Source organism: Arvicanthis niloticus, chromosome 5 (genome assembly GCF_011762505.2).
Source record: "Arvicanthis niloticus isolate mArvNil1 chromosome 5, mArvNil1.pat.X, whole genome shotgun sequence".
Lineage (NCBI taxonomy): Eukaryota > Metazoa > Chordata > Mammalia > Rodentia > Muridae > Arvicanthis > Arvicanthis niloticus.
Window position 1 is genome coordinate 62,147,250 of NC_047662.1, and position 25,548 is coordinate 62,172,797.

General features: G+C 39.5%; 1 protein-coding gene across 2 annotated transcripts in view; it reads left to right on the top strand.

The window, feature by feature from the left end:
- The window catches only part of Mllt3 (MLLT3 super elongation complex subunit), a 251,859-nt gene that overhangs the window by 137,939 nt on the left and 88,372 nt on the right, over positions 1-25,548 (top strand). For both annotated transcript variants that reach the window (XM_034502646.2, XM_034502648.2), the window contains exons 3-4: positions 11,644-11,726; positions 18,116-18,259. In XM_034502646.2, the coding sequence (XP_034358537.1) occupies positions 11,644-11,726; positions 18,116-18,259 (227 nt within the window). The remainder of the gene's footprint in view (positions 1-11,643; positions 11,727-18,115; positions 18,260-25,548) is intronic.

Consider the following 25,548-nt stretch of genomic DNA (forward strand, 5'->3'; position numbering starts at 1 on the left):
TCCCTTCTGATTTATCCTGAGTGAGTGATTGCAGCAGCTCTTCAAGTTGCAGTCTTAATTAGTATCCTGTTTGATCTTTGCCTATGAAATTTGGTTTGAGTTGTGTTCTTCTCTTTAAGTTTAAGATTCAGCCGCTGGCAGGAGCTTTATTTAATCTCTGTTGAACTGTCCCATCTCCTTCAATTGGGCATAAACCTATTCATCAACCTATCTTTCATATGTGCAGTCAGGAATACTATTAAGATTGACTGCATTGTGGCAGGGTGCTTTGTATTTAAGAAGTAATATAATAGGCTTCAATGTGATTAAGAACAGGGGTTACTGCAAATGCAATATATACTAAAATCACACCACTGAAGAGCTTTTTACATAATGCACTATGCCTAATGTGCAGACAGTTGATTTAATTTTCTGTTCTACCCCTCTAAAAGCCTGATGTTTCTCACAAATGCTACCAATGTATCCTGTTGTTTCATTTGGTAATACTTGAGTTGATATGCTACTATAACTCAATTATATCAAGTCCTAAGGAATGAAATTTCTGTTTTGATTTATATATGTGAAATGGGGCGTTGTTCAGCAGATTTAATCTAACTCCACAGTAAGAATGGCAATGAGAGAATGAAAATCTAATTTATAGAATTTTTCATGAGGCAGCCTCTGTTTTTAAAAAAACCAGTATTATTTTAATGATCTAATAAAAACAAAATTTGTCCCTGGTTATGAAAAAGCCTTTACCAGAATGCACTTGAAACAGTTCACGTGCTGGTGCTGAATGTGTAGCTCAGTCCTACAGTACCTGTGTGCCATGCTTGTCTGAAGCTGTAGGTTCAGCCCCTAGAACTGTAATGCTGAATCCTTGGTTTGTTTTATTTCAGTTTTTTGATTTTCGTTATAACAGATGTGATAATTAGCTGATAGATCTTTTATGCTTAATTGAAGCTACTAAAACACATTATGCATTTCCTTTTAAGTTAGAAGTAGCCCATACACTTTGTCTTTAGAATAATAGAGTTTTACTCTGCCTCTGTAATGGAAGCTGGTTTCTTTTTAATAACAGTGGTCCAATGCCAGTGTTTAAAAGGGACTTGGAAGCAAATACAAGCCTCTTGATGACCTGTTAATTTTTCTTTACTACAGCGTGGGACTTAAACTGGGATTGTGTTTCCATTTTCTAGTCTGTTCTGTTGCAGTATTTCAGCACTGTTAGCTGAGAATGGTTAAACTAACTACAAATATGTATATTTTAGGGTGCTCTGGAGAAGGGTTTTAGGAAAGTCCAAAATATATTTCCATTCGTTTCAGTTTGTATTTGAATACTCTTATATCATTGGGTGTATCTCAGTTTGCAGAATGTTTTCAGGGTTAGTAGGATTACCTATTTTTACAATGGATGTTGTCTTTAAAGTGTGCAGGAGCTTTACAAAGTGGGAAAAATAGCATCACTTTCATTCTATAAATGATGGAACAGTGGGTATCATGTGAATGTTCAAGGGATTTGTGACCAGGGAGTCCCTTTCAACAGCTCTGGTTCTTGGTCACTACGCTCTTGTTTTGTCTGTCTGTTCGTTCTTCCCTCTTGCCCACCTTCTCTCTCTCCTTCATGCCATAAGTCTGTTGCTGAAATTTTAGTTTCATAGGCAGCCCTTGAATTAGGTGAGCAACTTACCTGATCTTAGAAAGTCTCAGCAGTGTGTTCTAGAACTCCTGCTGGTGAACAGGAGTGATTTCCAGCAGAGTCTCTCTTCCTGCTTCCTATTGTTCCAGCCTTCTGTCCTCCCCACCCCTTGTCTGTTTAGGAAAATGGTGTTTTATTTTTGTATTATTTGGATAGTGTTATTTCTTTTTGCAAAAAGGAGGATTGAGGGTTTTGTTGTTTCGTTTCTCTTTCCTGCTCTCTGATTCTGGTTCTTGGAGGGAAAGCACTCCTACTTGGATAAGCTACTCAATGATAATGCTGTGCAGAGGCCAAAAATGCAGCGTCCATAAGGTGCTACAAAGAAGTCCTGCTCTTTTTCACCCTTTCTGTAAACTCAGGGTAGGTTCTGATCCTTTCCTGGAAGCTCCCCTCCCCCACTGGAAAGAGAATAAAGCAGAAATGAATTGAAAAGTGAGAAGTTAAGTCACTGCCCTTGCTGAATTGTTCTCTTTTGGTGTTTCTGTGGAGTTTGATTATGGTGGTCTCAGCTGTTTATTTTTGTTGGAAATGGGTTCCATATTTGATTTATTATATTTGATTACTTCATAATGCACGGCCATGTCCATCACTGGAGCACAGCTGGTAGCTCTCTTGTGTATGACACCATTTTATTGTTCTCTGCCTTTGGAAAAGAATAAATAGTCAGAATAAGAAATTGAATTGTGTGCTATAGGAGAGAATAGTATTGTACCACTTTTAAAAGTAACTCTGAAGACACTGTATACTGATTTAAGGGGGGAAAACTCATCTCAGTTGGATGGTATCTTTTAAAATATGAACATATGCTTGAGGAAATCTAAACTTTTCTCTCCCAGGATTGTGAATGGTCACCACTCTTGTTCTCTTGTGAAACATACCGCTTTTTACATTGCCTTGAGAAGATAGCTCTGCACTGGTGATCTTTTTTGCTTTCCTAAATTGCACTTAAAACTCAATTTCTGTGGCTAAAGTTCCTTAGTCTGAAAATGTTTATTTGTACTTTTGGGGGACTCCGAGATTTCAAGGGACAGATTTTTATTTAAAGTTTGTCATTCAAAACTTAATTATACATATTCCTAAGAATTGTGTCTGGTTATCAAACCTTAGGAGGAGGCGTTGCTGTCTTGGGAATTTGAAGCATTGGGAAAAGTAAGGTGTGAGAGATGAGACTGTGAAGTGACAGGCAAACCTGCAGATCCTGCACAGGTGTTCAAGGTGGCGTCGAGATGTGCAGTTAGACAGACATAGGAAAGAGCGTGTGACCTCTCCTGAGAGGAAAAGCCAGGGAAGAGATGGAGGAGCTCTGAGAGGTCAGGTGAGGACCAGCTGTCTCTATGGTGGGTTGTTCTCTTCCTGTGTATCAATGTAAATGTTATTTCTATTCATAACAGACCAGCCAATGCCTGCGTCCTGTACTTCTTTTAAATCTTACACATTTTCTCCTGAGAGAAGGACTGTGATTCTGTGAGCTCCCATTCTCCTTGCTGTAGCCTGTTCTACTGTTGCTCAGCTTTCGTAGTAACTCTGTTCCTTAGTATCTTCTGTGTACCTGTTTTCTTCCTTCTCTAGTCTTACCCTGGCCTCAAAGGCATTTTCTCCTTCAGAATAAAAGTCAGCCTCAGTTGTAGCACTATCTGGGGCACAGGTCTGGATGAAACACTATGTCAGAGGACCTTTCTCATAATGAAATCTTGAGATGTTACTAAAAAAATAGGACTCTCCATTGGATAGATGGATGGATATATATATATGTGTGTGTGTGTGTATTATTGTTATATATTCTATATCATAATATAGAATATATAATATATTATTATATTGCAGAGATCCTGGGTTCGATTCCCAGCACCCACCAGGGAGCTCACCATTATCTGTAACTCCGCTTTCAGAGATCTACCATCCTCTTCTGTACTTGGTGGGCACCAGATACATATATGGAGCACATACATACATACATACATACATGCATACATGTATGCATGCAAACAAAGCCTTTATATACATAATATATATATATGAATTAACCTTAGAATAAAAATCTAAAAGCTACAGAGAGGAGCCATCTTTCAGACAGCTTTTCTGGGGTTGTAACACTGGGAACATTTCTCAGTTGCTTCCCTTGAAAGCCATTTTCCATGGAGACCTGAAATGTGACTATTCTGCCTGAGATTTTGGTGATTTTTTTTTCCTCCTCCACTCCCTTATCGTTTTGTTTTCAGTGTAGGGGAGGGGAAGCTCTCCATAGGTGGCCTGCCCTGCCCTCTAACTCACTGCTCTCCCACCACAACCTCCCAAGTGCTAAGAGGACAATCTTCCATGAGATAAAATCTCAGTATTTTTCTATCTGAATAACTCTCCATAAAAATTAGGTTTGCCTCTAGTATGGACTTTATAAAAGACATATTTTTTTTTGTCTTTTCCCATCCAATTAGCCTGGAAATCTATTTCCATTGGGTTAATGGTTTAAAATTGTAAAAGCAATTTCATGTGCTTATGGAGGAAATGTAGGCCAAGTTGCTAGGAGAAAGATCAACATTAGCTTGAAGGATTGTTGATTTTTTTTTCTAACAATTTATATTGTTTTCTTGTTTGGGACAATTTCTGTTTTGCTGGTTCATTTTTAACAGTAAGTTCCTTGAGGAACTGGGTTTACAGGAAGTACTGTTTTAAGACTGTGTATTTGCTTTAAAATGAAATATATTGGCTTAACCTTAGCTACCTGGGTTTGAATAACTCTGAGAAAATTCTTTATAAAAGGCTGGTGATGTCATTCAGTTATTAGAGTAACATACACAAGTAGCATACACTAACATACACAAGGCCCAGAGTAAGATCCCCAACACCATAGCAAAACAAAATGTAGAAACAAAAAGCATGTATATGTTTATAACAAAATTTCCTCTCGGAGATTATATCAGTCACTATTATGTTCATGATAAAATACTATGACCATAAGCAGCTTACAGCAGAGAAAGGTTATTTGGGCTTTGCGATCCCTGAGGGAGAGTGACAGTGGATTCTGTGACAGTGGATGGCTGGAGCAGGGAGCTGAAAGACCACATCTCACACACACACGGGTAGCAGAAAGAGTAGGACTTGGGAGAGCCCGTAAACTCCCAAAGCCATCAATGACCTGCTTCCTCTGTCAAGGGTATACCTCCTAAAGGTTCTATAACTTCCTAGAACCGAGTGTTCACGTACATGATTCTATGGGGGACATTCCCTGTACAATTCCGAACATACAAAGAAGCTTAAAGTACATGTACATCAAGATTCTCAGTTACCAGCAAGTGAGGTTATCAGGGCTGTCCCGCAGCAAAGTGACATGAACGACCCTTCTTTTACATGTGTAACTTATACCCCATAAGCTTTCCTATTATTTTTGTGACACCATTTTGAAAATGTCAACACTCATATGATCTGACTTTCCTAATGGTTTTTGTGATAGTCTGCTCCGCCACCTCAGCCTTGGTTCTCTCCTTCCTGACTCCCAGGCTCATACAATGCCCACTCTTTGAAGCTTACGCTAAAGTTATATTTTATTAATACAACCTGCTTTCATAAGGGAGAGACTGTCCTATCCCTTGGATAGGTAGTAGTTACACCAGAATGCACTAATTTTGTACAATAAGAAACAGGAGAATCCAGGAAAGGAAAGCTGTCATTTAGTTTCACAGTATCAGTAGAAGGCTCTCTGGAGGAAGTGGTGTTTGAGTTGGACTTTGTGGCTCTGAAGGAAGGAGACTGATGGTCCAGCACTACCCCAGTCAACTGTGTTTAGTTGCTGTTTCTGAAGTTTTATGAAAAATGTGCTTATGTTTACATAGTTATTACATTTGGAAAGGATTATATTTTAGGACTGCATTTGAACTTTTAAATGAACAAGGCGAAAACCGCCAGAACACAGTTCAAAATTTGTCCGATGTTATTCTCTAACCCCTTTTCTTTGTTGTTTAGAAACAGTCAAAATAGAAGCAGTAATGAATGTGTGCATGTGTCTTTCTCTCAGTATGTGTGTGTGTGTGTGTGTGTGTGTGTGTGTGTGTGTATGTGTGTGTGGCACACATGCGCACTCATGAGTATGTGTCCATGTGTGCCTATAATAACAGAAACAAAACCCAACTGTTGATTTTTGTTCTTTTTAGATTGACATACTGTCCAGGCATAGACAGTATTTAGGGACAGTGTGGTGAGCTAACCCTGATGCTCAGACTCTTTGACGTTGGCTCTAGACTTTCAGACGCTGGTAGGAGACCATTTGGGACAATGTTGTGCAGGACCCTGTGCTCTCCACTTCTGGGGACTCTGATGTGGTGGGACTGAAATGGGGAGGGAAAGGGTCCAAAAAGGCTCAATTGGGAAGCAACAATTGGCACAAAGTCTTGATAGTAGCCTGTCTGTCTGTCTGTCTGTCTATCTATCTATCTATCTATCTATCTATCTATCTATCTATCTATTTATCTATCTATCTATCTACCTACCTACCTGACTTGTGTGTGTTTTCTTCCTGAATGGCTCTGTGCAGTAAATAAAGTAAAACCAATAATTATCAATGGACAACTGGGCCATATTTGTTGTAGAAGTATCAGCTCAGCATAAATTATTCTGTCTAAGCAGATAATCTAGAGAACTGCCCTGGAGTGAAATTTACCAGCTGTGTTCTTGAGAAAATAGTGAGGAAACTGTTGCCTGCTACTGTCTTTAAAGCTTAAATGAAGGTCTTTTGGGTTTGCAAAAGGATTTTTATGTGACTTTTTGGTATACAGAATGAGTCTACTTATTTAATGAATTAAATTTATCTTCATATATATAATTCATTATATGAAATAACTTCTTTTTTCATCTATGAAACCTTTCTGTATTCCAAGTGTATCTTCTTTTCAGACCCTTTGTCCTTAATGAGAACAGTAAGATTTTCACTAAGAGTTTACTCATTAATAAGTATAGGTTTACCTTATTCTTAGTTAACTGAGTCACGGCCTTTCGTCTTCCTATGAGTTTTTCTTCCTCTTATGATTTCTCTCCAGGCCAAAATTAAATAAGCTAATGGTCAGTGTGTATAGTTAGCATTGGGCTATATATTACATGTTAGTATCAGTACTATACCTTCTTTTTAAAATCTCTTCTGTCATATATTACATCCTAGCCACAGTTTCCCCTACGCCCAGTTCCTTTCTCCACTTCTCCCTTTCCCCAGATCCACTGCTTCTCTGTTTCCCTTCAGAGAGAGAAGGCCTCCCAGGGCTATCAACCAAACATGTGTCTACTATTTTGAAGAGCTGTTTTAGGAAAGTACTATTTCCACTGGCTACATGTCTTCAAGTCTAGTTCTGCTTCTTTTATAGAACCAGCTCAGAAACTTACGTTTAGGATTATAACATGCTAGAATGAGAATAGTCCCCAGTTGAGAACTATATACTTATATTGCTTTTTTTTTTTCTTATGCTGGTTATATCTAAAATGTTTTCAGCTAGGGAGATAGCCCTAACAGACAAGTGTTTTTAATTCAAGCACGAGTACCTAAATTGATCTCTAGAATGAATGTTAAAAGCCTAGCACATTGCTGTGCTCTTGTGCCAGCTATTGGTATGGGGAGATAGGCAGATCGCTGAGGTTTGCTGTCTAGTTGTCTTAGCCTTAATCTGTGAGCATTGGGCCAGTGAGAAATCTTGTGGTGTGCACTCTTAATTTCAGCACTTCAGAAGCAAAGGCAGGTAGATTTCAATGAGTTTTAGTCCAGCCTGGTCTATGTAGTGAGTTCCAGGACAGCCAGATTCATGTAGTGATATTCTCTCTTGAAAAAAACAAAAACAAAACCAACCAACCAAAGGTGCATGGTGTTTGAGGGAAATGACAGCCAAAGTTGACCTCTGACTTCCATTAGGTACATGCATGTGTGCTTGCATGAGCATACACATGTGTACATTTGCACACATGCACACAGTTTTAATTTATGTCTTTTAAACATTTTTATTACATTAAAATCTATTTGCATGTGTGTGTGCATGTGGAAATCAGAGGGTAGATTGAGGAGGTTGTTTCTCCTCTTTCCTTGTGTGTGTGTTCTGGGATTGAACTCAGGTCTTCAGGTTTGGTGGCAAGTGCCTTTACTGGCTGATTCACCTTGCTGGTCCTATTGTTTACTTCTAATTAAGAACTCGGGGTACTGTATAGACATTGTTTGTTGTAGATGAAAATTTTATGTTTAAAAATAATTGAGGTATAAGTTAATAAATATTTTTTATGAAAACAGACTTGTACAGAATATTAATGCACAGCAGATCACTTCCTTTAGGAGGCTGAAAAAAAAAATCCCAAGATTTCCAACTCGAAGATGTGCCCACTAACAGCTGTTTCCTATAATTGGAGCAATTTGCATGCAGAATAGAGAAAATGAATTATACAAAAGGGTACAGAGAGGAACAGCTATAACTCCCTGGCGGGTGCAGCAGCCCACAAAATAAACTTCCTTCAAATGACACTGGCATGATTAATTCTAAGCAACCTGGACACCAAACTGCCATCTAAAAATATTTTCATTAATTCTTTAAGGATTTTAATACAATGAAACTGCCTTTTTTGCAAGGGCCCCACAGCTTAAAATGCCAAGAGTGTATAGTGCTGCCAGCCACCAGCCTGCTGGGTGGGGCTACATGTTCACCCCAGTGTTCAGGTCATTTGAATATTCATGAAGGTTGGCAGGTGGTCAGTGGATAAGTGACTGCCACTACTCTAGGTCCTTTTGCTCTTTCTTTTTATTTAAATTAGAAAAACATACACGATAAAGTGAGGTGCTTCGTTCTTGACTTCTTCTGATGTCAGGTTTGAGGAAATGTTTCATCAGGTGGGCTAACGGAGAGTTGGACATTAAAATCTTGCCTTCAGCTGGGTTTGATGGCATATGCCTGTCTGCAATCTTGCACTCAGAAAACTGAGGCCTAAGGATTGAGATTTCCAGGCCAGCCTGAGCTACATGATGAAACACTGTCAAGTAGAAACAAAAGCAAACCTGTGTTTGCAGTGCCCTTCTCTGTGATTGTATCCTATCTGTGCCACGTGGACCCAACATTCATTTATACCACCAATATTTTAAAATAAAACACATCCTGTTTATGATGTTCCCTATTTGCAGGCACCTTTCACATTGAAGCTATGCTTGCAAGTGTATAGATGGTGTTTTATTCTCTGTTAAAGTGAAAGGAAGCAGAAGCTATCAAGATCTCCAGCCAGAGGCCATGGCTGACAGTCCCGTGGTCCAAATCCAAGCCTCTCTTCTTGCTGTTTCCATGTTGTTTTCATCTCAGAGGCTGCGTGGTGATTGGTTATCTTAGGGCGTGCTTTCCTAACTGGCACGAGGATGGATTTATACATTGTTGCATTGATACATATACACTGCTGCATTGTGTATATGTATCATCTTGGTTAGTTCAAATTGTAGTAACAAAGCACAATGGACCTGGTAGGTTAGAAACAGGAGATGTTTATTTCTTGCAGTCTGGTGGCTTGAAGTCTGATATCAGAGTGTCATCAAGTGCAGGTTCTGATGTGAGGATCCTAGTTATGATTATTGACTGTCTTCTTGCTATGGTCTCAAGTAGTGGAAGAGATCAGAAAGATCTTTAGACGGCAATGATGACTATGAAGGCAATGATGAATACAATTACTTCTGCTACAATTCTGCACAATGAGTTTGATTTTGAGTATTTTCATCCTCTCCCCTAATTCCTCTGTGCTCTAAGATCCCTTACCTCCCAACTTTGTGTCCCCCACTTTCCCACTACTCATCAAGTCCAATTTGTGCTGCCCAGATATCCATGGGTCTCACATTGAACATGGGGGACCTACTAGTGACAAATTCCCCAACAGGTATCAGCTGCCAACAGCTTCTCAGCTAGGGGAGATTCCATGTCCTCCCCTCTCCAAACTGCGGTTTGGTCTGGCTTGTTTGCACAGGGCTTGCCGCTACTGTTGTGAGTTCATGTAGGCAGCTGCACATTGAGTCCAGAGGATACTGTATCCCTTTGTTCATTGACACTGTCTCTGGCTCTTACAGTCTTTTGCCCTATCTTCTTCAATTGTTCCAAGCCTTGGGAAGAGAGGGTGTGGATGTTTCATTTAGGGCTAAGCATTCCACAGTCTCAGATTTTCCGCACCTTGGCCAGTTGCAGGTCTTTGTGTTAATTACCATCTGCTGCCTCTCCAGGAGTTGGAAATACAAAGTAAACTCAATCATGAAGGTTTCACCTTCCTAATCACCCCTCACAGCACTCATGTGATGCTATTAACATCAGACTAGAATGTTAACATGTGACTTTTGGGAAACACAAACATTCAGTATCTAGCAGTCACCATGTTTACTCTTCAGAAGCAGGTTCCAAGGGTCAGAGAAGTGAGGCAGCTTTGTGAAGGTAGTCTGGAGTGTGAGCCACATTGTAGCTTTGCACTCGGGTTTGCCAGCTGTTGCACCCTAACCACCTGTCATAAGCTGTAACTTGCCAAGGTAAAAGAGTGTTTGTTTGTCTGTCTGTTTCCTGTCCTTGAGGGAAGGCGAATAAACAAGTGGGGGTTTTAGTATATGGTCAGACAGAACTCTGGCTAGTTTCAGAGTAGTGATTTAGACCATTAATGGTTTGGGTGGTACTTTGTAGTCAGAAGGATTTTGTGAAGAAGCCAAGATCTGGATGAGGAAGAGAGAATGAAAGCATTGAGCATAGGTGGGAAGTGCTGGGTACGTTTGAGGGGAACCAGAGTGCAGATGAAGCACAGGGGCTCTGGTGGGGACTCACAGTGGGGAAGCCTGGAAATGTGACCTGGGCTGAGGACTCAGTGGACTGGGGTATGCGTCTCGACTTTCAACATATCCACTTTCCCAGTCTTACACCACGAAGCCACCATTTAAAGAGACTTTCAATTCTTTATGTGTGTGCCCGAGTGAATGTATGCACCACACGCACACAGGAGCTCGCCCAGCTTAGAAGAGGGTAACAGATCCTTTGTAACTGGGGTTAGGGCAGCTGTGAGATGCCATGTGGCTGCTGAGTACTGAATGCAGGTCTCCAGCAAGAGCAAGTGCTCTTAACTTCCCTGTGGCTCTGGCTTGTGATTGTTTTAGAAGAATGAAATTTCAGTTCCTACGGACTCTGATTCTCCAGACCTTGTTTTATTTTAAGAAATAATAACTATTTTGGTTGTTGTTTTTTTAATGTGTTGTTGTGGTGGGATCTCATTAGACCTCATTTTTGTGTCATCAGAAAGTAGAAGTAGTAACAAGTCCTAGTGTGCATGAGAAGTGACAGAGCCTGGGTTTCAGGTCTTAGGGACAAAAGCACACAGGACATCTCAGAGGACAGAGGCCTAGGCAGGGAGTATGTTTCCTTAACTCCCACTTTGGAGTGTTTCTTTTGTTAGGAAACTCTGTAGTTCTTTTGTTTCAGTGGTCCTCAACCTTCCTGATGCTGTGACTCCTTAAGACAGTTCCTCATGTGGTTGTGACCCCCAACCTTAAAATTGTTTGCATTGCTACTTCATAACTGTAATGTTGCTATATTATAATGTAAATACCTGTTCTACAGGATGGTCTTAGGCAACCCCAGTGAGGGCCATTCAACCTCTGAGGGGTCATAACCCACAGGGAGAGAACCAACATTTTACTTCTCTTGAGGTTGGATTACAGGCTCTGTCCTGTTCCTGAACATAATAGTTAAGACCCCCATTTGTGACCATGACTGGCTGTAATGAGCTACGCTCCACCCAGATTTTAATTTTAAAGTTTAGGTTTGGCTTTAGATAGGAAAAATGTTGTTATGGGTCCCAGAGAAGAAGAAATAAAGAAGAAATCAGAATCTAACCTTTGAAATGGGCACTGGCTGGGAAAATTGGGCCTGGTCTAGATGGTAGAATGTTTGTTTTTAACATCTCTTTGTCTGTTATTCTCATCTTTTCTGTTTTCTCTTTTAACTTTGCAGTGTGCAAAGACCCACCTTACAAGGTAGAAGAGTCCGGGTACGCTGGCTTCATATTGCCAATCGAAGTTTATTTTAAAAACAAGGTATGTAATCTTTACCCATTATTCCTTCAGAATCCTCTGTTAACCAAATAATAATAAAACAATAAAAATAATAATTCTAGCACTATAAAGAGTTAAAGCTAAGCTTGACTTCTTGAAATTTTGGTTACCACAACTTTTAATAATAGAGGCTATAAAAAGATAATTTCAATCATGTTGAATCAATTTACATAAAATTCATTAAATGCTCCTTTGAAGAGTGATTTCCATTCTGAAAAAAGATGGAAATGTTTGTAAAGTAGAAAAGAGAAATCAGAGTTTTTCCAGGAAATGTTTCTGTTCCTGCATTATCTATAGAATTTTTCAAAAATAAAATCCTGCATTATGTTTAGCTGATGAACTAATGAGTGGCCAATATATAAAGTTATTTCAGCCTGAGGTATTTTGGGTTCTATTGCACTTAAAAGATGTTACCACTATGTTTGGAGCAGAGTTCGTAGACTACATGACATGGGTGATCGTTGAACGTCCCTGGGGCTTCCTTTATCCGTGGCATGGGGAGGTAGAAGCGTCCTTCTCTTCTCAGAAGGTCGTTAGAAGGAGTCTGTGTATTGATGATGTGTGGAATATTTGCAACATTGTTTTCCTTTGTAAGTAAACATTTCTTTAAGTTCCGGTCTTCTTTTCAGCACTTCTGTTCTGTCTTTGTTTATAAACATGATAGATTCTTGTCTTTTTATCTAAGCTCTATACATTTTTGACACAAGAGGGTACCAAATCCTAAACTGGAGTAGTCTGTGCCTGAGTGGTGAAGTTAATACCACCAAACTCCTCTTCCCTCAGCTGCCAAAGCTACTGCTTGCTGCTTTTTCTATGTATTCATTAGATCAGTGATTTTGCTTACCCCCAGCAAAGCATTCAACCCCATGGCAGGCCTATAATAGAGCCTGAAGTTTTTAAAATGCTGCTATCCCCTCCCCCTACTCTCCCCCCCCCCCCCCCCCCCCCCATGAGACTCGGGCAGAGTCACATGGGGAAAGCCGGATTCGAACCGGGAGAGAGCAAAGGGCGCGGGCTCACCCTCTGCAGGCTGGCGCTTAAGCAGCTGCGCCACCGCTCGCTCGCTAATACTGCTATTTATTACTTTTAATTCAAAAGTATTATAGTGTCCTAAATGTGCCCTAAAGTGAGACAGTTCATTTTTTTTGTTTGTTTGTTTTGTTTTTTTGTTTTTAAGAGAAAAAGCACATGAGAAGAGAGAATTCAGTTCTCTAAGCATTCCATTCAAGTCTGGTCCTGGGCATAGCAGCAGCTCCCAAGCACAGATTAGAAAGCTGTTTTCACAGTCCACCAGAGTCATGCAAGCAGCATCCCTGGGGTGCAGCCTAGGATCTGCACATGTACTTGACAGACCATGTTGAATGACTCTGTGCTCAGGACAGGATCAGAGCTGTTGCAACCCACTCTAAAGCACTCAGTACTTTCCACAGCAACAGTGGCTTTTCCATGTCTAGAAGGCTTAGCTTTTCAACTCATCAAAGGTTTCCTTGTGACCAAGAGATATAAAATGACAAAGTATCCTACAGACTAAGAATGTAGTAGTAACAGGCTATGTTTTATTTTTTGTATATATTTTTTTCCACATTCCTGCCATGCCATCTTTTACAGCCTTCAACCTCCATTCGTTAGGGTACAGACAGACAGACAGACAGGGGGTGCAGACAGACAGACAGACAGGGGGGAGAGAGAGAGAGAGAGAGAGAGAGAGAGAGAGAGAGAGAGAGAGAGAGAGAGAGAGAGAGAGAGAGAACGGAGACAGAGAGAGACCGGAGACAGAGGAGCAGAGACATACTTGACAGTAACTTTTTTTTTTGTAGTTATTTGTTCGGTTTCTCACTTTGTTCTTGACTGGATGCTAAGTGCTTTACATGTTAATTTTTTAAAGTAAATTTAAAGAACTTTTGAGAAATGGAATTCATCATTGTTAGGAGATATCTCAATACATATTCTTTCTTATGCCTGAATAATATTAATAATTCACATTTTTATTTTTATTTGTAAGTTGGTGCCATTTGACCTGTCTAATCTTTGTGCCTATTAAGAGTGAATGTCACTTACTGGTTTTCATGTTGACATTTTGAAATCCCCTGGGTAAATGTCTACATAGGATTATATGGTTGTATTATATGTAATTATGTTTAACTTTCAGGGAGCTGCTAATTATATTCACAATCACCTTACCGTTTTATGCATTTTATATTTCCTTTAGCAGTGTATAGAAGTTGCTTTTGTGTTTATTTCTTTTTAACTGTAGATATCCTGTCGGTTGGGATCCATCCACGCTTCATCAAGATTTTGATTTGCATTTCCTTAATAACTTATGGTGATGTTGATCATCTCCATAAGCTGATTGTCTGTTTACTTATGTTTACTGGAGAAATGCCTTTTCTGACTTGTACGTGTTAGTTTTGAATAGACTATGTTTATGAAGAGGAGTTGGGAGCCTTTGCTCCCTTCACACCCACTGCCTTCAGTGCTGCAGGTATTTAGTTAGCTTCAGGCAGGACGCCTTGCCTCCCATCAATCACACTGTCATAACTAGTGTTATCCAGTGGTCGGATTATTTAGATGTTCGCCCACAAAGCTTTTCTCTCAAAGAGTAAGGAACTCTGGCTTGTGAGATTCTGTGATTGTGGGTGGACCCCTCTTCTGTCATCCACATGATCTAACATTGTACTGGCTTCAGACTGGACATAACCCCTATACCTGTGGGGCAGAAGAGGCAGATGTTGATGGTTTTGAGGCCAGTCTGGTTTGCACAGTGAGTGCCAGGCAGTCACTGTGGGTTGGGATTTAAGGCCTGTGCACCACCCCCAAGAATCATCATCTTACCTCTGAAATGTGAAATGCAGTGGTGTTTCTGATTGATGCAATGGTGTAGAGTATCCCAGGAAATTCCTTTATTTGTAAACAGAAATAACAGTGCTAATGTTAGTAAATAAACAGTTGTTTATGTCTTTATTTCAAACCCTGAGACCTAGCCTTCAGATTCTATGAATCTGATTAATTTATCTGTCTTAAATACCTCAAGGTAAAATAGTCACGACAATGCTGGTCCACTGAGACTGGCTTACTTATTTAGTATAGTGCCCTGGCAGCCTAGATGGACACATTGCTTTTCTTCTGACTTAACTGATTCTTGTGTAAAAGATTTAGTAACTGTAGGTGGTTTCTGCATAATGTTCATTTCATTTAGAGCATTTATTGTTTTATTTAAGTATTCACAGTCTTGGAGAGCAAATGTCCATTATAGGAATGATTTAAGACAAAAAGCGTCCTGAGAGGTGCGTTCTGCTGATGTTAGGAGAGTCTCAGTTCTGCTTATGAGGAATGTGGTCCCCCTCCCAGTCCTGGACTTGCTGTGCCTCTGACGAGCATGTCCTTAGTTGTTCTTGTTGACTGAGATGTCAGAGTCAAGAGGCCTGGTAGAGTGTGAGTCATTGTTTGGGGTCTCTATATTTTTATTCTGTCTTATTTTATATTTGTGTACAATATAACCAGCCTATTTGTGAAAACCATTTGTGTTTCACAGAAGCCAAACACAGCATTCACATTGAACCCCACTCGATCCTGGTGCTTTTGTTCAAAAAAACCCCACGCTCCTCCCTCTTAGCCTGTTCTCAGAGACAGTATGTGAGTGACTGGCAAGCACTGGACCTTATGTGTCATGAGGGGGATTCAGATTGCCCCTCCAGGAAACATTTATTTTATATTTAGTGAAAATACAGAGTTTTCTTATATAGATTTATTTTCATGTGTGTGTGTGTGTGTTTTGCTTTCATATGTGTTTGTGTACCCTCGGAGGTCAGAAGAGGGTACAGTATCCACCCTGGAACTGGAGTTAGGGTTGGTTCTTCCAGGAACTGCTGTTACATATAGTTCTGAAGCATCATTTGGGTGCTGGGAATCGAACCTGTCTCCTCTGAAAGAACAAGGACTGGTTTTAGCTGCTGAACATACTGGCTTCTTGTCTTTGAACTTTGAAGAATAATCTTTTCTGAGGCGCAAAGCTTAACATCATATTGATGTCTGCCTTCCAAGCTTCTGAGCATTTCTAGTTGACCAGAAAACAGCTTTATGGCCATTTTTTTCAAATAAACAAACAAATGAACTAAACGAAAAACAAAAAATTCTTTAAAAGAAAATTGCCCTCTAGAAAGACAGAAGAGCTTTTCTTAGGCTTTTGTGAGGAGCAATGGCTCCTTCTTCTGCTTATTTAAACTGTAAGGCTTATAAGGATGCCGTTACTTCTTCATTCATTCATTGTTTGGTGGTAATTAGTGATATTTCTCAACATATTTTTTTAAATACACAGAAGTGAATGCTTTTTGTAGTAAAAGAGTGTGGAATAAAATTTAGTGCTTTTGCCCCCTTGACTGCATCTGATTGATGATCGCTGACTGCCCCTTTGACTGTGTCTGATTGATGATCGTTGACTATTTTGATATAGCTGTTTTTAGGTTTTCCTCCATGTGTCTGCATGGGAGAGCATGTCAGCTTCGAGACTGGCTGGGTCATGATATATCATAGTTGATGATTTTTTTCTGTGACTTACCTTTAATTTACTTACCTATATAGTTCTCCAAGTAATAATTTAAAATCTCAAAATGAAGGAGCTATAGAGGAGACTTAGTGGTTAAGAGCATTTACTGTTGTTCTAGTGTTGTTCAGTTTCCTTCCAGTCCCTACATGGCTCAAGAGTCCCTGGAACTTTCGTTTGGGGGGGGGGGGGTCTGATGTTCTCTTCTGGCCTTCATGGGCACCTGCACATGTGTTGCACATATGTACCCTCACATACCTATACATACACATGAAGTAAATTACTAAATATACAAGATACTTGAATTATAGTCTATGGAAAGATGTAGCTCATTCTTAAGTTTTTTCTATTATAATCAATGGCACCATGAACATTTGCCCTCATACTTGAATATTTCTATTTAAGGAATTCTTAGTAATAGAGTCAAATATTATGAACATTTAGTATTGCTACATGTTACCAAACTGATTAAATGACTTTATCATTTATAAGATATTTATACTTTCATTTATAAGATATACCAGTGCCTTCCTTCTTAATTATAAGGTGGCTCTGAGTAGTTAAAAATTTAGAGGTGAGCTAGGCCACACATGATCATAACTCAGCATGATGATTACATGAGTGGAGAGGTCTGGGAGAAATATCTAGTTCAGGTTGCATTAGGAGGACCAGGACCTCTCTACAGAGGACCTAGCACTTTTGCTGGATCTTCAATGATACTTACATATTTTAACATACGTAGCCATGTAGAGAAATATGCTGGCAGTTTTAGGTGTGGGGGCATTCCATGAGAAAGCCAAAATCAATAAAAACACACAACATTGGGAACTCCAAGACCTTTAGAAGTGTGGAAGAAGGAGAGACTACTGTAAGGATGCAAATGAAATACAGGAAAGATGGTAAAAGACTGTGCTATTTGTTTCAAGAAATGAGATTATATCATTAAAAATGAGGAGCCTTTAAAGGCATTTTAAATAAGTAATGGCATGATTTTTTTTGCATTAGAAAAAAAAATCAGTCACTTGTCATAAAATACAGACTGAGGCAAGTTTGGAACCAGAGGACTATGTAAGAGGTAGTGATGCTCTTAGATAAGGCAGGGCTCGTAGTGACTAGAGAATAGGGGGTTGATAAGAATCCTAGTTAGAATAGGAAGAAAAATTCACTGTGATGAGTGATAGAGGCCGAAGAATGGAGGATGAGATGAGCTTCATGAGCTGTAATGTTGACAGCCAACCCACACCGAGTCTGTCAAGAAGCAGAACATCGACATATGGCAGCTGAGGAGAGCTGGCCGTCAGCTGGGCCAAGGTGATATATGGAGACAAGAATCCCAGAGCCAGATTATGAATGTCCTCATGTAGCACACATATCTCATTAGAGTTTTAAGGTGATGTACATGGGAAGCTGTTGAAATTTTAACCAAGGAATACAAATGAGTAGACATTTGGTTTATAAAGATAATTTTGAAGGCCAAATGATGGAAGAATTGAGAAAAAATGATCAGAGGAAGGCCTAGTAGAGGTAGGATTTGTGGCAATAGGAGTGAAGTCGATATTGGATGCTGAGGGCAAGGTGAGAAAGAAGTAGAAGGAGTTGGATAGCTATGTTCATGGTTCGGTCCACTTGAGAAACCAAGGGGAGATGGTAAGTTTATCTTTTTCAGTGGTCTCCTAATGCAAATGAAAATTTCACCTACTTGTAGATTGTATTATCTTTGTCAGAATTACTTGGATACAATTTTAAGTATCTAGGTCTTTTCTGTTTCTTATGATGATTAAATCTGTTTTTAAACTTTCTATTTTTGCCTCTTAATTTTCTTAACCTCCAGGAAGAACCTAAGAAAGTCCGCTTTGATTATGACTTATTCCTGCATCTTGAAGGCCACCCACCAGTGAATCACCTCCGCTGTGAGAAGCTGACTTTCAATAACCCCACAGAGGACTTCAGAAGAAAGTTGCTGAAGGCAGGAGGGGTAAGTGGTGCTCCGTTGTAAACCAGATAAACAAACCACCTTTACTACTAAAATATATTGGTTGCTAGTACGTGAACTGATATTCTGGAAGAGCCCCAAGAGTAAAGTACTTTAATGATTTAACTGTGCACTCAAGATTTTGAATCTAGAGGAAGGCAAACTCTAGATTCAAAATCTTGAGGTAGGTTCGAATCTGAAATGGCATATCTGGTTGGAACAGCCTTAATGTCTAAGAGGGTCAAGTTTATTTTGACAATGCAGCCTGTACTACTTCTCCTAGGTGCATATGAACAAACAGCTTCCTCCTTGAGCAGGTGCTAAAAACAGGCCAAAGAAATGCTCCTGCCCAAGCTTAACTCAGAAAACTAATGAGTTGATGCTGTTACTTTTCATGAATGTATTTAACTTAAAGTCAGCATCATCATCAAAAATGCCAGCTCAGTATGAGTAACAACTCATGAACTTGGCATCAATGGAGCTCCCTGCTCAACTTGAGAGCCCCTCTTTAAGAGTCTCCTTCCTGAAGCTGAGGGGATTTTCAACCCCATGGGGGAAGCAACAGTGTCAACTGGCTAGACCCCCCCAAGCTCCCGGGGACTGGACCACCAGCCAAAGAGTACATATGGAGGGACCCATGGCTCTGGCCACATATGTTACAGAGGATGGCTTTATTGGACATCAGTGGGAGGAGTGGCCCTTGGGCCTGAGAGGGTTTAATGCCCCAATGTAGGGAATTGCCAGGGCAGGAAGGCAGGAGTGGGAGGATGCGTGAGGGAGTACTCTCATAGAGGCGGGGTGGTGGTGGATGGGATAGGGAGTTCCGGAGGGGAGACCTGGAAAGGGGATAACATTCAAAATGTAAATAAAGAAACTATCCAACAACAACAACAAAGAGTCTCCTTCCCCTGAGCAATTGCTTGTAACTGGTGGTAGGACCTTACTGAGGTGCTTGGGAATCTTGTTTTTATGAGTATCCTGAGTCTTGTGCATCTCCTTCCTCCCACCAAGAGGACATGTTTTAATTTGGGAGAATTATCTATGTAACAAACCTGAAACAAGCAACAGACTGCATGCACTGAAGACTAGGATCTGCACTTGGTTAGATTGGCCTATGGAAAGTTTTAGGAAAAGTTGAAGGTTAGGTGAAAAATTATATAGCATGGAGTTACTGTCCAGGCTTCCTTGATCACAATGAATGGAAGCATAATTCGTTTACCTAATACATTTGTGTCATTTGAATACATATTTTTGGTTTTGAATTGTAAGTACAAGCAATTTTCCTTTTAGTTGAAGGTAATAGGTGGTATATTTTGCCCTTATAGTTGGTAAGTTGGAAAACAATTTTGTATTTCTTGCTGACAAAAACCTTGAAGATGTTTGTTTCAGCCAGTTTAATGGCACAGATAAAGATTATGAATGAACCAAAATCTTCTTTAAAATCAGCGTCACCCAGACCATCAACCCTTCTTCAGGCCAACTTTCTTAATCAACTCATTCACATGAGACCCAATTCAGATGTAGACTTGAACTTGGTTCTTTACCTCACAACCTCTACATTTAGTTTATCTGGAAGGTTTTTTGAGTAGTTTTGTATCTGTGAACACTTTTTATAAAACATTTCTTCTAAAGCATTTACAAATTCATTGCTTCTGAATATGATTCACATCACTGGAAAACTCTGCCAAAGGGCCGTGTGGGATATTATTTTAGCATCGTATTTTTTCCCTTTAGAGATCACAGACAATTATTTTGGTAATTGTAGGAAAGCAGTGGACCCTGCAAAGAGAAGGTGTCCATCTATGTAATTGTGTGACCAATTCGGAATATGTGGAGACATTCCTTTTGAGCCAGGTTTCACCAGGCTTTTTGTTCTTCTTTTGTCCTTTCCTCTGAACTGCTAAACATGCATTTGAAGCTCTGAAGTATTTTTTCCATGTTCAGTTCTTTACTGTACTAGTATGTTTGCAGATGACGAGTTAAATAAGTATTGGAGAGCCACTTTCAGTAACAAGGAAATTATGTTCCTGACGGAACAAGTTTTATAAGATCTTAAAACTTGGAACTTCATTGCTTCTTGGCATTTAGGGTAAGGACAAATGTAAAAATGGGAAACTGGTATATATTTATTAAAGAAGTTGTTTTTAAGATAACCCTTTTAATTATTTTAATAGTTATAAAGAGTAGTACAGAAGTTACCTATTTACCTATGGTTATGCTCTTAACAGTAATCTGGTCTGTCTTAAATCCAACACCGTCACTTGGTCACTAGTTTTCTTTTTGAGGGTAGCACATTAGGCCTCCTGGATTTTCTGCTTGATAGGTAACTGAAGTTTGTGGGTTATGGGACTTGAAGACATCAGGCTAATGATAAGAGGTTATAGGGAAAGGTAAATATTACATGAAATGTTTTAAAACAGGCATGTAATCCCAGAGTGTGGAAAGGTTAGAGGTCAGAGAGGCAGTACCACATCCTGGGAAAGTCTCCTGTTGGTTTTGGTGGTTTGTTTGACTGGTGTTTATTTCCCAGTAACCTCCAGTGACCTTTGACCTCTAGCTTCCTTCTTCATGTTTCTCCAAGTAACCTTTGAAACCCAGGGATATTTTCCTGTTAGGCTTCAAATGTGTCTTGACAGGTTCAAAATGTGTGCAATGTGGAATGTTCCTTGTACAGATCATTTGGCATACTTAATAATTTATTTAAAGAACTGATTCTAGTGAATTTTGTCACAAAGTGAAAACTTAAAAAATTCACTTGCAATTATGGTAATCCATAGATTATACCTTATCTGTGTAGATTAAATTTCCTTCTATGAAAATGTTCAGATCATTTATAGACTACTAAACAGCTGTGGCGTGGATTAGTTTTTAACTGGCATTGCAATATTTACTGTTGTCTTAGTGTGGTCTAAAAGCTACAGACGAGCCATTTTGCTTTTATTGAAATCTATTTCTTCAGATAACTTTTTTTAAAAAAATGGGTCTGTTTTGGCAGACACAGCGGTTCTGTGTTCTTTATTCTTAAATACTAGATTAATATATGTGGCAGATGTGTGTGGGTTCTACCCTTAGAGGACTAGAACTGAGCCCTTCCTCCTACGTCCTGTGTAATTGTTCTGTAGAGCTTGCGACATGAATGGCGGGTTGTTCATGGCTTTGCTGACCATCATCTACTTAGGATGCCCTTTCACCGGAGGTATTTTTATGATACTTGGAATGTAGATTTATGAAGCAGGTGAACAAATGAGAAGTTTACTGAAAACAAATTATAAAGAAGGATATTTTAAGACCGATTCAGAATGTATATAATTCTAACACTTACTAAGGACCAAGTAAACTTTGCATATTGAGACAAGGTTTTTCCATGAAGAATTGAATCTTGGCCAGATGGTTTGCACTAAAGGACTTGGAGCATCTTCAACCTTTTTCAGAGTTCACCAGTGTTTTGATTTTATAGTAATGAGTATTGAGAATGCTGCTTTATATAAATATTATAACATTGCAGAAATATGTTTAGGCCATTTCAGAAATTATTTTAATTCTGCCCTAATCTCATGCCCAAATCCATTATATTTTTAAAAATGAAATGCAAGTCAGTAACTGGCAACATATCACTACAACACAATACAACACAAATATATCAGATGTCTTAATTTGATATGATCAGAGGATACTGTTTTGTTTTTTATTGTATTAACTAAATCATTATGTTTCAGCAGCAACAGGAAAAGGTGTCTGTCCAGTGAGACCGTTGCAATTTATACTGTTTCAGTCTGGATCTAGGTGGTTTCTGGCTTTGAGCATTGGGGTTGTATATAGTAAAGATACATGTAATGCAGAATACTTCTTTGTTTCAGAACTGCAGGGAAACTTTGCCATACTGCACAGGCTAATGCGGCCAAAATTACCTCAAATTCAATATGTATTTGATTTTGCAGTAATTTTTGTTGATTGCACATCAGAAACTGTATGTGAAAGCTAGAGATTAGTGTCCAGGCACCTTCTTCAATTCTCTACCTTACTTTTTAAAACTTAAGATTACTTATTTTATGTTGCCCAAGCTGGCCTCAAACTCGTGATCCTCCTGTCTCTGCCTCCTTCAGCAAATCCTACCAGCGTGCACCACCACAACCAGCTTGTTTTATGTTGTATGAGTGATTTGCCCACTTATCCGCCTTTTTTTACATATGTGCTTGGCATTGGATCTCCTAGAATGGGAGTTAATGGATGTTTGTGAGCTGCCATATGGTTGCTAGGAATCGAACCCAGGTCCTCTGTAAGACCAAATGGTGTTAGCCATTGAGCTATCTCTCCAACCTCTCTACCTTTCTTTTGAGACAGGGTTTTTTTTTTTTTTTAAATAAACCTGGGCTCACTGACTTTGTTAGACAAGCTAGCAGCAAGCACCAGGGACCCTCCTGCCTTGATTCCCTATACTGGGGTTACTAGCTTGGGTTTTTATATAGTTACTGGGGATATGAACAGATCTGGGTACTAGCTCAGCAATCCCAACTGTCCCATCTCCCAAGTTCTAAAAACTTTTTTTACAGATGCCAAATGTGTGTGGCCTGGACTTTCAGTTACCTGACCCTGTGTGGCTTGCCACCCGTGGTTTAAGAAGGTGGGGAGCAACAATCTTTGTTTGGCTCTGTTTCTCTTTCCCTTTTTTTTTTTTTCCCTTTAATGCCAAAAGTACACAGTGCTCTGAAAAGTTAAACTTGGCTTTTCTGGAGATCAGAAAGGTTGCTGTTAGGGCTGGAAGCCTCTTGGAAAATGCTTTTCAGCTCTCAGAAGATGATTCCAAAGAACTTTTTGCCAGAAGGATCTTGAAAACTTGCAGATTAGTTTCTAAATAATCTTCAGACCTACAGCTCTGTGTTAAATTTCCCTCTCATGAGTAGATTTATTTTTCAATATCATAACTGATTTCTAAACTTTCTCAAAGAAATCTTCATGGACATTTCTCTGGAAAGAAAAATACCTTGTGATACTCCACTGAATTTCATCCCTTAATATTAAAAGTATCTATGCCTTAAAAGAGTAAAAGTGCATTTGTATTTAGGAATCACTTTCTGGGTCTTTTAACACTGAGACCTGGAAGATAATGTCCTTTAAATGAACAAGTAGAACTTACTGGGGACAGTGGGTTTGGTTTAGATCCAGACCTGCCAAGCCTTGAGGTACAGTACATATTTACTATTACTTTATTTATGAATATATTAATGGAGAAAATTCCCTTATTTTGAGGTCTTTTTGATTGACAAGGAAGGGGGTAGTGCTGAATAAATCTTTGAATTTTATGCAAAAAGACTGGGAGACCCCCTACCCACAATGGAGCAGTACCTCCCTGTTCCAGTGAAGTATTTCTGGTTAATTCCTGGAAAAAGGAACTGATGATCACTTTTGAACCCATCCTAGAATTGTGTTGCTCAAAATTCTGGGATTAAAGGATTTGTGATGTTGAAAGATGACTTTTGATTCACTTTTTTTTTCTTTTATATATAGGAAAGGGATGTGTTAAGGTTTATGGTCTGTCAGTGTCAAACACTGGAGTGGAAAGCAGATTAGCTTCCCTTCTGGGTTTTCATAGCACAGGCATGTATCCACTTGTGTGTCACACAACTGTAGCTGTCCTTTCTGAAGAGCTGGTGGTACAGGGTGGTATTTAGGCAAATCTGAATTCAGGTGGAAGCCTTATCTGTGTTATCCTCTATCCTGTGTGTGGAATCTGTTTTTCTGTTGTGTAGTGGGTGTGTAGGGGTTGTGGAACCATGCTGACCAGCACTGGAGACCGCAGAGTTGTGGTTCTTCTCCTGAGAATATCCTCGGAGGATAAACAGCTGCTGGTGACTTTTATGCTGAACACTTAAGCATGTTCTAGGAAGGGTTTGTTATTTTTGTAAACTGCTTGGTACTGACATGAACGGTGGTGTGCTGAGCATTGCTGTAGAGCAGTGATGGGCCTGTGTTGGTTGTGTGTAATGGGTGATTTGTGCTATTCTTTTCCTCAAGGAACTTATACTCTGTATTTTGTTTGCCTGAAATTTAATTTCAGATTTATTTAAAATATCAGTTTAAAAGACTTGAGTCTTCTTTAGAAAAATTAGTGACTCTTACCGTTGTTCTGAATTCTCAGTTTTTCTGAGATTAAAGCCTTCTGAAAGCTGTTTCCACTTAGAGGAGATCACATGTATTCTATCCAGCCAAGGTGTTGCATCCTTGTGTTGGCATGACAAACACCCTAAAAATGGTCAGGCATCTTAGAACTAAGCTCATTTCCTAGTTGCTCTGTTCTTTGGCCTGGAAACCAAGTGTTATGTCATTCTTTAGAGGCCAGTGGTTGGATCCTAGCCTCCTTCCCTCCTACTCTCCTCTCTGTCAACTAAACAGGCCAAACTCTAAACACGTTGTTCAGGCTATTTCTGAATCACTGGCAAGCAGTTAACTTTGAGGGCTGAAGCATTAAAACTAACCACAGCAGTTGTTAAAGCCAGGGTTTCTATAGGCAGAAATCCAATTCTGTTCAGACACCACCTGTTTCAATAGAACATCTCAGGCACCCATTTGGCAAGAACTGTTTGAGAAGACATGGGGAGCATGCTTCCAGTCTGTATTAAGTCTGGAGCATAATGCAGTCCTGGTTCTCAGTTGTGACAGTTACATTTCTATATGATCTTGGGTTTATGAAAAAATATAAGTTAGAACTTTTCTGAAATGCTGCTATCATGAAGTGGACTTCCAAACAAAGGTTTTGCTTGTTAAAGATCCAGAGAGATCTGTGATACAGAACTTTCCCTCCTGCCAAGCCTTTTGAACATGATGATGTAATGTCAGGTCTGACATTAACCTAGGTAAGGCCATGCAGTATTCTTTTTATAGGGTGTTAGGAACTCTTTGACTTCTCAGTTATAAAGATTACATTTGTCCTCCCATCCTGATTATAATTTTTTTCAATAAGTAAACACCCCATATAAAATGATACACAATAAGCCAGCCTTCTGTGGTCACCAATAATACTAAATCAGATGCCCCAGTTCTTGGTGACAGGGGAAACTAAATTTCTATGCTAGTAGGATAAATTCCTAGGAATACTGTCGTAGATTCAAAGCACAAAGGGGAATTTAAGTTTTGATGGCCATGTACAGATCTCTTGTTAAAGAGGCTTGGCTTCTTCATGCTTGCAGTAACAGCAGCCTGTGTGACTATTCATTTCTGCTTGTGATTTATTACTACTCCCCCATGGTGGGTGGAAATCGTATCACGTTTTTAATTCACATTGCTCCTGTGAGCGA